Below are 12,215 nucleotides of genomic sequence, written 5' to 3' on the forward strand. Positions count from 1 at the left end.
CCTGGACGCCTAGTGATGAATAGCAATTGAGGCAGAAATAAATCACTCTGCGGTTATTAGCTGGTATTTATTGGTTAACAAAAAGGGAACGCTTGGTTTGATGCAAGGCATCTCTGTGCTAATGCAAACATGGCAGAACTATTGTCACGTGAGACTGGGAGCGCACAGGGATCTACAGGTGTGAAAAAGTGTTTGCCCCCTTACTGATTTCTTATCTTTTTGCATGTTTGTCACACTGTAATGTTTCAGATCATCAAACAAATTTAAACATTAGTCAAAGATAACAAGTAAACACATCATGCAGTTTTTAAATGAAGGTTTTTATTATTAAGGGAAAACAAAATCCAAAACTACAAAGCCCTGTGTGAACAAGTGTTTGCCCCCTAAACCTAATAACTGGTTGGGCCACCCTTAGCAGCAACAACTGCAATCAAGCGTTTTCGATAACTTGCCATGAGTCTTTTACAGCGCTGTGGAGGAATTTTGGCCCACTCATCTTTGCAGAAGTGTTGTAAGTCAGCCACATTGGAGGGTTTTCGGGCATGAACTGCCTTTTTAAGGTCATGCCACAGCATCTCAATTGGATTCAGGTCAGGACTTTGACTAGGCCACTCCAAAGTCTTCATTTTGTTTTTCCTTCAGCCATTCAGAAGTGGACTTGCTGGTGTGCTTTGGATCATTGTCCTGCTGCAGAACCCAAGTTCGCTTCAGCTTGAGGTCACAAACGGATGGCCGGACATTCTCCTTCAGGATATTTTGGTACACAGCAGAATTCAGGGTTCCATTTATCACAGCAAGTCTTCCAGGGCCTGAAGCAGCAAAACAGCCCCAGACCATCACACTACCACCACCATATTTTACTGTTGGTATGATGTTCTTTTTCTGAAATGCGGTGTTACTTTTACACCACACATAATGGGACACACACCTTCCAAAAAGTTCAACTTGTGTCTCTTCTGTCCACAGACTATTATCCCAAAAGTCTTGGGGATCATCAAGATGTTTTCTGGCAAAACTGAGACGAGCCTTTATGTTCTTTTGGCTCAGCAGTGGGTTTCGTCTTGGAACTCTGCCATGCAAACCATTTTTGCCCAGTCTCTTTCTTATGGTGGAGTCATGAACACTCACCTTAACTGAGGCAAGTGAGGCCTGCAGTTCTTTGGATGTTGTTGTGGGGTCTTTTGTGACCTCTTGGATGAGTTGTCGCTGCGCTCTTGGGGTAATTTTGGTCGGCCGGCCACTCCTGGGAAGGTTCTCCACTGTTCCATGTTTTCGCCATTTGTGGATAATGGCTCTCACTGTGGTTCGCTGCAGTCCCAAAGCTTTAGAAATGGCTTTATAACCTTTTCCAAACTGATAGAGCTCAATTATTCTCTTTCTCATTTGGTTTTGAATTTCTTTGGATCTTGTTCACACAGGGCAATGTAGTTTTGGATTTTGTTTTCCCTTAATAATAAAAACCTTCATTTAAAAACTGCATGATGTGTTATCTTGTGTTATCTTTCACTAATATTTAAATTTGTTTGATGATCTGAAACATTACAGTGTGACAAACATGCAAAAAGATAAGAAATCAGTAAGGGGGCAAACACTTTTTCACACCACTATAAGTCACACTCACAAAACGATTTAGTCCTACATTATCCATAAAAGTATTTCCTGGTACCTGTAACTTTCTCATCATCCTGCTGATCCTCTTTTTTCTGGCTGTCATTGAGAATTTCATCCAGTTCATCATCACTGATTGGTTCATACTCCTCCCCTACAGATGCGACTGACTGGCCATCGTCTTCTTTCCCATCATCGTCTCCTGTGAACACAACACACATAGATTTCTCTAAATTTCTCCAAATTTCTCTAAATCGAAAATTTGGTAAAAAGCGACACAAAAATGCATGTATGTTTTTGTCTTCTTACCGTCAATGCTATCTTCCTTCTCTAGCTCCTGTTGCTCTCCAATGACAGGGTGACTGTTGCTTGGTTCCTCAGGCTCTGGAGGGCTGAAGGCTTCTCTTGGCAGCATGGGCTCATAGTCATTTCTATCCTGTCGCATCATGTCCCCTCGCAGGTCTCCTCTAATTTCACCCCTCAGGTCCCCTCTTCCTGGAACCCTGGGGTCCCCGTGAGGCGGTAGGTCCATCATTATCATTCTGTCCCTCTCTCGATCACCACCTCTTTCACCTCTGCTGTCTCTCTCCCACTCCCTCTCTCGCTCCCTTTCCCGCTCCCGCTCGTGCTGCTGGATGAGTCCTTCAGGGAGCAAGCGTTCCCTGTCCCTGATGTCCCGTTCCCTCAGGAGAGGTTCACGACTAGGACGCATGAGCAGGGGCTCTCGTCCCCTGCTAGGCCAGTCCCTGGGTTCAGGCTCCCAGTCTCTCTGTTGTTGTAGGGGCTGTTGGAGGAGCAGGGACTGCTGCTGTGGCTGCTGCTGAGGCCGGAGGTCCTTTCGTTCTCGTTCCCGCTCAAATGGCTCTCTGTCCCTCTCCCGCTCCCGACTGTCATATGAGCCAGCACGGGACCTGGACCTTGCCTGCCTCTCAGAGTCAGGAGAGCTGCGTCTGGAGCTGTGGCTGCGAGAATCTTGCCGGTCTATAAGACAGCAGACACAGTTACAAGAAGTTAAGGTGGGATCAGAGTTAAATGCTGCTCGATACTAAAAAAAAAAAACTTTTTACAGACTAAGTATTGGATGTTAATCGACTGATGTGTATCTACCTGATGAGGTGCTGCGGCTGAGCTCTCCTCTTCTCAACTGGTCGATTCGAGACTTCCTCTCTGCTCCTGGAGGGTCATTCACGACCGGCCTCTCTCGCTCTCTCTCCCTTTCTCGTTCTCTCTCTCGATCCCGATCATGTGAGTTGGCACCCTGCAGCCTGCCTCGACGAGATCGTGGCCCCTGAGGGTCATCTCTTTGGGCTGGCTCGTTGGATGGTGACCGCAGGCGCCGTGATGATGCGCGGCTCTGGTTGCTCCCCATGCTGCTGCTGCGTGTCTGCTCTGGGGCAGGTTTGCGGAGCAGGGGCTGGGACATGAGGGGCTGTGGAGTAAGAGTCTGCAGCAGCATTGGAGGATCCTGAGGAAGAAGAGGAGTAATGGTAGGAGGGTTGCCCCTCTCCCGGTCCCTGCTGACCCAGGGGCCACCACCTCTCCTGACAGGCTCAGCAGGAGTCCTCTCAGCAGTAACCAGAGGAGCCTGTGTTTCCAGTGGTCCCCCTCCTCGGTCTGTGACCTCCTCATCTGACCAGTCACTGAAGTTGTCCATTCTGGACAGAGGAGACAGCTCTGGTTTGCCTCTAGTACCGCGGTCAGGCCTCATGGAGGGTGGTGGAGTCCGGGGACCTCTCTTCCTCTTACTGTGTGGCTGATGAACTGCTGCATCCTCTTCAGATACATCAGATTCTCCTCGTGACCGTTTCCTCTTTCGATCAAGTGCCTTCTTCTTGGTTACTTTCCTTGGGGAGTGCAAGGGTGCATCTGCAGAAGCAGCAGTTGGAGGCTCTGGGTTGAAGCGGTTCACTGCAGCTGCTAGGCGGGTGCCACCGCTAATCTCCTCATCTTTGCGAGCCTTCTTCAGCCCCTTCTTCTGCGACTTGGTCTTCTTTTTGCCCTCTTCATGGGACAAGCCAACGGCAGTGTCCCTGTCTTCACTGCTAGTGGCAAGGGCTGAAGGAGGTGGTGTGGATTCTCGCTGGTCTCTGCCTCTGCTACGTGAGTCAGACACCCCATCTGTAAGGTGATCTCCTCGTCTGTCACCTCCTCTGCTGCGTTCCCCACGAGGATCCAGGTCCTCGTGGCGGCTGCGTGCTTCCCTTTTGTCCCCTGTCGCTCTGCGCTCCTCATCCTTCCAGTGACTAGGCTTGTCATCAGATGGAGCCACTCTTGGTGGAGAACGCAGTAAAGGCTCCTGGGGCCGCACCACCTGGCTCAGCACACGATGCTTGTCGCCACCTTTACATGCACACAGAACAGTCACATAACCTTAGTCAGCATTAAAGCAACCGGTCAGCTTTGACAGCAGACTGTCTCTGTGCTCCGTTTCTGGGTGAAAACTGAGGTATCTGCTGTACAAACTATATAATTAACAAGTAGGAGTCTTTGCGTTAAAGGTTAATTGGCCCTGTTAAGTTAAATGATAAAAAAGTCATCCTTAACCAAAATAAACTTGGAAAGGAAAGAGAGCAATTTTAAATGGTAATTACTATGCTGTGGGAAAATGGAATTCATTAAATAAATTAATTACAATATATTTTTAAAGTAAAGTATTTTACCTTGGTGTGCTTTGTTTTAAAGAATTATTTAACTCTGGCACATTTCTGTTCACACTGATATAATTTAACTCGCACTACAAGAGACAGCCAGTGCTGGAATGCATGAAATGAAAAGATGTGTAAACAAGACCATTTACAAGCCATACCCACAAAAAATAAACTTTCAATAATCAACCGTGCGTTCCCCTTTACATATGGTGCGGCTACATTACATGAGAGGTGCATTCCCCATTCAAGAGATGTGTGTCCTTTCAAAAAGAATTTCCCTACTGTCAGATGGAGGCGGACACACTGGGCTGGGGAGGAGGGACTGTGGGTGCAGCTTGGCCTGCCCTCGGCCAAACGGGAGCTCACTTTTCTCTTCTGCACTGTTGTAGCCATCACTGTCTGCTGGACTGAGGTCCCGTGCTGCTCGCTTAGGCGAGGATCGGGGGCTAGGGCTGCTCTCCACCCTGGGCCTCTTACGACTAAAGGGAGAGTTATTAAACAAAAAACATTAGATCACCATTGGGGGAGTGGCATACTTGTGCTTTTGCAACTTTCAATGGTTAAAACTGCTAGACCTTGCTATTATTCTTTTTATTATAGAGGAAAAACCCAACAAATCCACTTGAGCAATCATTTGGTGAACTAATGTCTTGTCTCTTAAATTAATAATATCTATTGATCTGATTGCCTGCAACACTGTAATTAATGTACAATCTAAACCTTTATTAACATAATACTTTACATTATTGTAAAGTTCACTGGTTGATACATGCCTTGTCTTGCGATCGTCCAAGGTGTCTCGAAGAGACCGGTCGTCCCTGGCCTCCTCTCTTCTCTCCCGCCTCTCCTCCCTCCCTCGCTCCTCCCATTCTCGCTGCCTCTCTCGCTCACGCTGCTCCCTCTCTCTCTCCCGTTCTCGCTCCTTCCTCTCCCTCTCTCTCTCTCTCTCCCTCTCCCTCTCTCGTTCTCGCTCCCTCTCTCTCTCCCTAGCCCGCTCCCTCTCGGCCTCCCTCTCCTTCTCTCGCTCCTTTTCCCTCTCCCTCTCTCTGTCCTTCTCCTTCTCTCTTTCCCGCTCCCTGTCTCTCTCCCTGTCTCTCTCTCGCTCCCGGTCGCGGATCCGGTCATCCCGTCTCTCTTCTGTTCTGTCTATCCTGCGTTCCTCTCTCCTCTCCTCCCTCTCAGACTCCTCCGATCTCCCCTGGTGTCGATTTGGAGAAGCTGCTCTTTGATCTGGGGAAAAAAGAACGAACTCGTATAAATAACTCCACATAGTTTTCTGTGCTTTCTGTTTTGACATCTGTGCATTCTTTTTTGACCCTAGTTCAGATAATACATAGGCTTAAAATCATGTAAATCCTAACCCCCACCTCTCTCTCGGTTGTCTCTGCGCTCCCGCTCTCCATGCCCTCCTCTCCTGTCGTAGGAGGAGTCTCTGGCTTGCTCTCTTCTATCACCCTCATAGCGATCTCGGTCTGAACCCCTCTCAGAGCTTCTTTCGGTGGCACTACGATCTGTGCTCCTTTCTGGGCTCCGTTCACGCACTACACTGCTCGACTCCCAGTTGTCATGGCCACTTGCCTGCTGAGAGCCCCGTGAGTTTCTGCTTGAGCCTGACAAAAGAAAAAAAGATTACTCTACAGGAAAAAACATACACCAACAAAAAATAAAGCAGCCATCACCTAACAGGTTTCTTGTTGGTTTAAGTGTTTATGATGAAAACAAATTAAGTAAAAGCTAAATATAATGTCAGTTCTTGCCTTTATCAGATGTTTCAGTAGCGCGTCCTCTCCCCCGTCCATTCTTCTCCGTTCTGTCTGGCCTGCTCTCCGTCCTTCCTTCAGCTCTCCCTCCCTCATCGCGTCCATGACCTCTCCCATAACTCCTGTCATCCTGAGGCGGCTCCTCCTTCCTGTGGGTGTCAGCCCTCTCCCTCTCTCTTTCTCTGTCCTTGTCTTTCTCCCAGTCCCTCTCTCGTTCCCGTTCGCGGTCACGCCGCTCCAAGGACTCTAGACTGGAGCGGGTTTCTGTCCTGCTCTCTCTGGAGTCCTTTACTTCCCTATTGTCTCGATGGTCTCGAGACCCCCGGGTCGTTTCCCTTCCACGATCACGAGTGTCTCGTCGCTCACGAGCCTCTCTTGTGTCCCTGTCGTCGCGAGCATCACGTGATGACACCTGCTCAGAGTCATAATCGCGGTCATCACGGACACCGTCTTTCTCTCGCTTGCTGCGACTATCTGTTTGCAAAAGACAGACATAGCTTAACAACCGATGAATGGATAAACTGTTTATTAGACACAGGGGACACTGTATAGAAAGGACATTTCAAGCGGAAGCAATAAGGAACTAATCAACTGCAAGATTTGCCAAAATAACCCAATCAATGTGCAAAATGAGGCAACCTGTATATATCTACAGTAGCTTTAAGGCTACAATATAGTGTGAAATGTAGTAACCGCAAAATTTTTGTTTCATTTTTTGCGCTAAAACTAGAATATGTGTGAAAAATGTAAGTGAAAAAGATTTTTTTGAAAAAAAGAAAAGCTTTATACACTGACCTACTAAAACCAGTGGTACTGTGAAAGTGCACATTCAACACCAAATATTAATTTAACTGAGGTGAAGTCTACATGAAGCATTAAGGATTTTTGAATTTCACCCTAGAGGTCATGTGGTAAAAAAATGGAGCTATATAAATAACCCACAGAGAAACACAATGAACAAGTTCAGTAGTGGAACAGAAGAATACCATTTCTGCGCTCATGTCTTCGATCCTGAGCAGGCGGGCTCCTCTCTCTGTCACCACGGCTTCTCTCACGGCCCCTGGAATGACGCCGGATAGGGCTCAACCTGTCAGATCGGCGGTGGGGCGAGGAGGTGTCATGCAAGGTGGGAGGTGATCGGGAACGCCTGGAGCTCTGAGGTGAAGAGGCAGAGGCTGGGGCTGCGCTGCTCCGGTGGTAGGCGGGAGAGGACGAGCGGCGCCGATGTGGAGAGGGAGAGTGCCGCTGGGCTGACGAACCTGAGTGGGAGGAAGGGGAGAGGTGGCGGGGAGGAGTGGGGCTGCGCTGGTGGCGTGGAGGAGACGGAGACCTGCAGTGACAAAGGAAAGTTAGTTACTCACAGTAGTGACTCAACTCTAGTGTTATGAAAATGGAACATTATCACATAACACTACAGACATTGTATTTTTATTGACAACTGTTTAACAACAAAGCCTTGAACAAGAACAAGTGTACTCAGTGGTCTACATGTGCTAACCTGCGAGGAGAGGATTCTAGTGCAGAGGTCTTATGGGATGAAGCTTTGGGAGAGGTGGATTTCTTTCTGGCTGTGGGTGACACACCCCTGGAGAATGATGACACACTGCCAGAACGCTCCTCTGATGTGACTGATCGCTTGGCCTTGTGGGAACTGTCCGATCGGTCCCTGTAAACAACAAGATTATATTCAAAACAATGAGGATTACATATTGAAGAAGATAACACAAAACTGAATTTTCTCACAAATTTGACCACAAATACTAAGACATCATCTTAATGATTTAATGGAATGAAAAGCATTATTACAATGTAAATATGCTGATAATATTACTGCATATGTCATGCAAGTCTATACTGTACCTGCGTTTTTCCTTCTTCTCTTTGTGTTTTTCTGTACCTCGTCCCCGATCTTTGCCTTCCTTCTGCTTATCCTCAGACTTGTCCTTGTTTTTGTGCTTGCCTTTGTGTTTCTTCCCAGTCACAGGAATGTCCAGGGGGACTGGGGGAGGAGGACTGGGAGTACGGGGCCCTTTCTTCTTGCTATGGGTCCCTTTTGAAGACCTGGTTGGAACATATCATCATCAAATGGAAGACAAGGTCAAATGACCAAGCTGTCAAACAAGCAGCACTAAAATCTGCTGAATACTTTTTGAGATATTCTGGTAACAAACGAATAACAAGGACCAAAACCTGACCTCTTGGCAAAAGTGACAAAGAAATTAACAAACAGACAAGCCCAACGACAGACTCCTACCTGGCAGTTTCTGAAACAGGTGAGGACACCAGAGCCTTCTTCTCTTTCTTCCCAGAGCCTAGCCCTTTGGTTCCACTTTTTTGTTTTGGGGATCCACCGGATTTCCTGGATGAGGGTGAATCTTTGGAGCTTAACTGCTCTGGGGAGGTCTGAAGGACAGATAAAACTGATCAGGTGAAGATTTAAATGAGGTCCTCCTTACAAACACTATGAGTGCAGAGTTGCTGGAGATACTTCAAAAGATATTTTCAGATTAAAAACCAAAAATCATCCTGATCTTTAAAACAAACAGATGAAAAAGGGTGCATGCCCAACTAACCACTGCACCCTTTACTTACCTTCGGCAAGGCCGTGGTTCTTGTTTTGGTAGGGGTCTCATCTTTCTTGATGACAATCTCCTCTCTCTTTTCCAGGTTCTCCTGCTCCAGTTTCATCAGCTCACGCTGAATCTTCTGGCGCTTCATCTCCAGGGATAACTCGTAGTCGTAATCACCAATATCTGAGTCTGAAAGTGAACCAAAACACATATGCTGCTATAGGAAGTCCAAATGTAGTAATCTCACCAAGGACCATACAATTTTTTTTTAAGAGTTCACTTAAAATCATAAAATCAAACTAAAGAGACTTGATGTCATTTAAATGTGAATAAAAACAAACAAGCTACCTTCACGATTGGTCTCCCACTCTGTGGGCTCTTCTTCACTGGCTGGGGTGCGCTCCTTTGTGATCTTTATGTCCTCCTTCTCCCTGTGTCGGCCTCTGGAGGAGTCTCTCTGCTGTAGCATACACACACACTCTAGAATCACACCTGCATGTTTTATCAACTTTATATGCATTTATCCCCTGATCTACAGATAGGTACTAGAAATTATAGCAGCAGAGACTCACTCTCGATGTGGGGGATGTGGGCTCGTCTAGGTCTCGCTGAAGGTTGTCTGAGTCAACATCCTGTCTTTTATTCTTCATCCTCTCCCGCAGATCACCTGTGGGCCTCTCGTTTGACCTGCACAACAGACAAATACAAACATAAATACACACAAGAAGCCATGTGCCAATAACAAATAATAAGTCACACAAAAACAAAAAAAGGTAAAAATGGCAATAGAACAGTCCTGAAAACCATATACCCAAAATACCACACAAAATTCCTGATTGTCAAAATATTAAAACTAAACTATCTTACCGACTAAAGCTAAATCCTTTGCCTCGTGACTGAGTTCCATGTGTGTAGCGACAAGTGTTGCCGTAGCTGCAATTACCAGTCTTCAGCCAATTTCTACAGTGACTCTGAAAGACAAAATTGAGCCTGATGAGATACAGTAACATAGACAAGAATGAGACAGTGGGGAGACTGGGTGGATAATGGGTTCAGTATAAAACACCAAATACATTTTATCTGATTATTTAAAAGGTGCTCCCAGTTAAAGGTCCCTCAGCATAAGCAAAAGGTTTGGGGCCTACCCTGATCTTTGAATCCTTACCACCGGGATTTGAAGAATTCACACTTAAAAGAAATACAAACTGTCCAATAACAGTTTAACATTTTGTGTGAGCGGCAAATGCATTTGCTGCATATATTACTACATATGGCTCCAACAGCAGGTCAAGATTTCTTGATCACTAACACAGGAACAAAGGAACTCTTTGTGTATCAACAAAGAAATATAAGAAACCAACTACATCCATGCAAGTACTTTGCACTCTAGGCTAAACATACATCAGCAGCATTACTCCCAGTGCTGGGGCCAAGTCTTTCAAACACGCTGGGCCTGCGGGAGGGGGCGGTAGTGTTGCTGGTGCTGCTGGTTGTGGTGCTGCTGCTGCTGTCGGATATGGTTTTTGAATTCTCCACTGTAACCTTCCGCCTGATCTTGGACATTCTGCAGAACTGGAAATACGACAAACAGCACTTAATGTAATGTCTACGAGTCAGAATTAATACATTTATACACCACTCATGAGACTTTCTGCTGTTTCAAAACACTAAAGGCTACTATCGATATAAATAAATCATGGATGCAGATCAGTATTCAAGCCATATTTCTAAAACTGTACGACTACAGTGCACTTTTAGGCCTGAAGTCATTCAATCCGAGTGTAGGGATACAGACTCTAGCACCCTAAACTGCGACAAAGACGCTAATTTTAATACATCAGTCTTCCTGAACAAACGAAATTTACACACTGGGCTGCCCGCAGTACGGAGTTTCTCTATAGGTGGCTGCACATCCAAAACATAAACACATGCAAATGGCTTGGTCTGCTGCAGTCTGTGCAGCTACCTCTAGCGAGCACTCTGGCATGCTAGCTTAAGCTTAGCTAAAGTTACTAGCAAACTACACAACTTTAATTCTATTGTTCAAACACCTTATATATGTCACTAAGGATGCGAAATTCAAATGTTTAGCCGGTTAAATCTTAACAATACTTATTCTGCAGGTCTATGCTGGAAAAACAAGCGAATAGACGATAATGCTAAAGTTAACGCTAACCAGAGGGCTACTAATGACTTTATGTTTTATCTTAGCATCGGGCCTTGAAGCCTCGTTCACTAGCAAGCCTACTAGACAATGTGTACATAGAAGACTGTCTCACCCAAGATATTAATTTCGGCGTCGCATTTACTTTAGCCCAGCTAGCGGATTCAGCACATATAGAAATAACAGTGCTTATTCTTTGTACTCATAGGTAGAAACTACCCTGGGTGCCTTCATATTGGCGGAGGGTGGACATCATGTATCCTGTTCTTCTTCTGTGGTTTGTACTCATGAGTGTTGCATTACCGCCACCTGCCGCCATAATTCATTATTCTAGTGCGTCTCCCGTTTCTTCCAAAGATTCATAATACCAATAATAAAAATAAATCAACTCCGGCACAAGCAGTGATCAGTATTCAGAATGACTCAGTTGATAGTTTCTTCACTCACAAGGTTTGTGGGGGCACTCCTACAATAATAGAAATAGCCTACTACCAAAATCAAACATGGCCAGTAAGTGAGGTTACTGTTATTTATAGTTTATATACTAATACTGACTGATACAGATTTTAATAACAATATCATGGCGCAGGATAACTGACCTAGACAAAAAGATGAGGGGGTAACAGTGGTGGGTGGGTAGAGCAGTTGTCTCCAACCGGAATGTTGGAGGTTCAAATCTCGGTGCCTGCAGTCCACATGTCAAAGTGTCCTTGGGCAAGACACTGAATCCCCAAGTTGCCCGTGATGGCAACACGTATGCACGCAGCGGCCTGGGGCCCTCGGCTCCAAACAAAATTTTGTTGTGCATGTCACAAAAAATAAATAAATAAAACTTTTTTCTTTTTAAAAATACAACTGTTATTAAGTCAGTTACTGCCAATACTGACACAAATAATGGTAGTATTATGAAATTAATATTGGCTTATACATACTTTTGATAACTTTTGATGGAACTGCACTAAGTTGGTTCAAATTGTATTTATCAGAAAAATTTCTATTTGTTCATGTTAACGATTAAACTTCCACACAAACTGAAGTTAGTCACGGCGTTCCACAGGGCTCTGTGTTAGGTCCAATTCTCTTCACTTTGTACATTCTCCATTTAAGCAATATTATCAGGAAGCACAGCATAAATTTCCATTGCTATGCAGATGATACTCAATTATATTTGTCTATGAAGCCAAATGAATCAGATCAGCTGGTCAAACTTCAAGCATGTCTTAAAGACATAAAGGCCTGGATGACCTGCAACTTCTTACTTCTAAACTCTGACAAAACTGAAGTTATTGTGCTTGGGCCTGAAAACCTTAGAAATCTGCTGTCTAATCATATAGTTACTCTAGATGACATAGCCCTTGCCTCCAGTACTACTGTGAGGAACCTTGGAGTCATCGTTGATCAGAATATGTCCTTTAAATCACACATAAACCAAGTCTCTAGATCTGCCTTCTTTCACCTGCACAAT

General features: G+C 45.4%; 1 protein-coding gene across 6 annotated transcripts in view; it reads right to left on the reverse strand.

Annotated features, from left to right (window-relative positions):
* zc3h13 (zinc finger CCCH-type containing 13) overlaps positions 1-11,024 on the reverse strand; it is a 13,506-nt gene extending 2,482 nt beyond the window's left edge. Inside the window, exons 1-17 of one of the 6 annotated variants that reach the window (XM_020592074.1) lie at positions 10,970-11,024; positions 9,988-10,158; positions 9,454-9,557; positions 9,159-9,273; positions 8,935-9,043; positions 8,609-8,775; positions 8,271-8,419; positions 7,877-8,077; positions 7,515-7,682; positions 7,003-7,346; positions 6,014-6,490; positions 5,624-5,866; positions 5,030-5,486; positions 4,623-4,735; positions 2,716-3,948; positions 1,918-2,589; positions 1,667-1,810 (exon numbers count right to left, since the gene is read on the reverse strand). In XM_020592074.1, the coding sequence (XP_020447730.1) occupies positions 1,667-1,810; positions 1,918-2,589; positions 2,716-3,948; positions 4,623-4,735; positions 5,030-5,486; positions 5,624-5,866; positions 6,014-6,490; positions 7,003-7,346; positions 7,515-7,682; positions 7,877-8,077; positions 8,271-8,419; positions 8,609-8,775; positions 8,935-9,043; positions 9,159-9,273; positions 9,454-9,557; positions 9,988-10,158; positions 10,970-10,984 (4,882 nt within the window). In that variant the 5' untranslated portion in view covers positions 10,985-11,024. Of the gene's footprint in view, positions 1-1,666; positions 1,811-1,917; positions 2,590-2,715; positions 3,949-4,538; positions 4,736-5,029; positions 5,487-5,623; positions 5,867-6,013; positions 6,491-7,002; positions 7,347-7,514; positions 7,683-7,876; positions 8,078-8,270; positions 8,420-8,608; positions 8,776-8,934; positions 9,047-9,158; positions 9,274-9,453; positions 9,558-9,987; positions 10,159-10,698; positions 10,816-10,865 lie in introns of those variants that run through there. The other 5 variants (XM_020592070.1, XM_020592073.1, XM_020592069.1 and 2 more) reach the window with 5 other exon arrangements.
* Between the last annotated feature and the right edge of the window lie 1,191 nt (positions 11,025-12,215).

This window comes from Monopterus albus, unplaced genomic scaffold, assembly GCF_001952655.1.
Source record: "Monopterus albus unplaced genomic scaffold, M_albus_1.0 scaffold16.1, whole genome shotgun sequence".
NCBI lineage: Eukaryota > Metazoa > Chordata > Actinopteri > Synbranchiformes > Synbranchidae > Monopterus > Monopterus albus.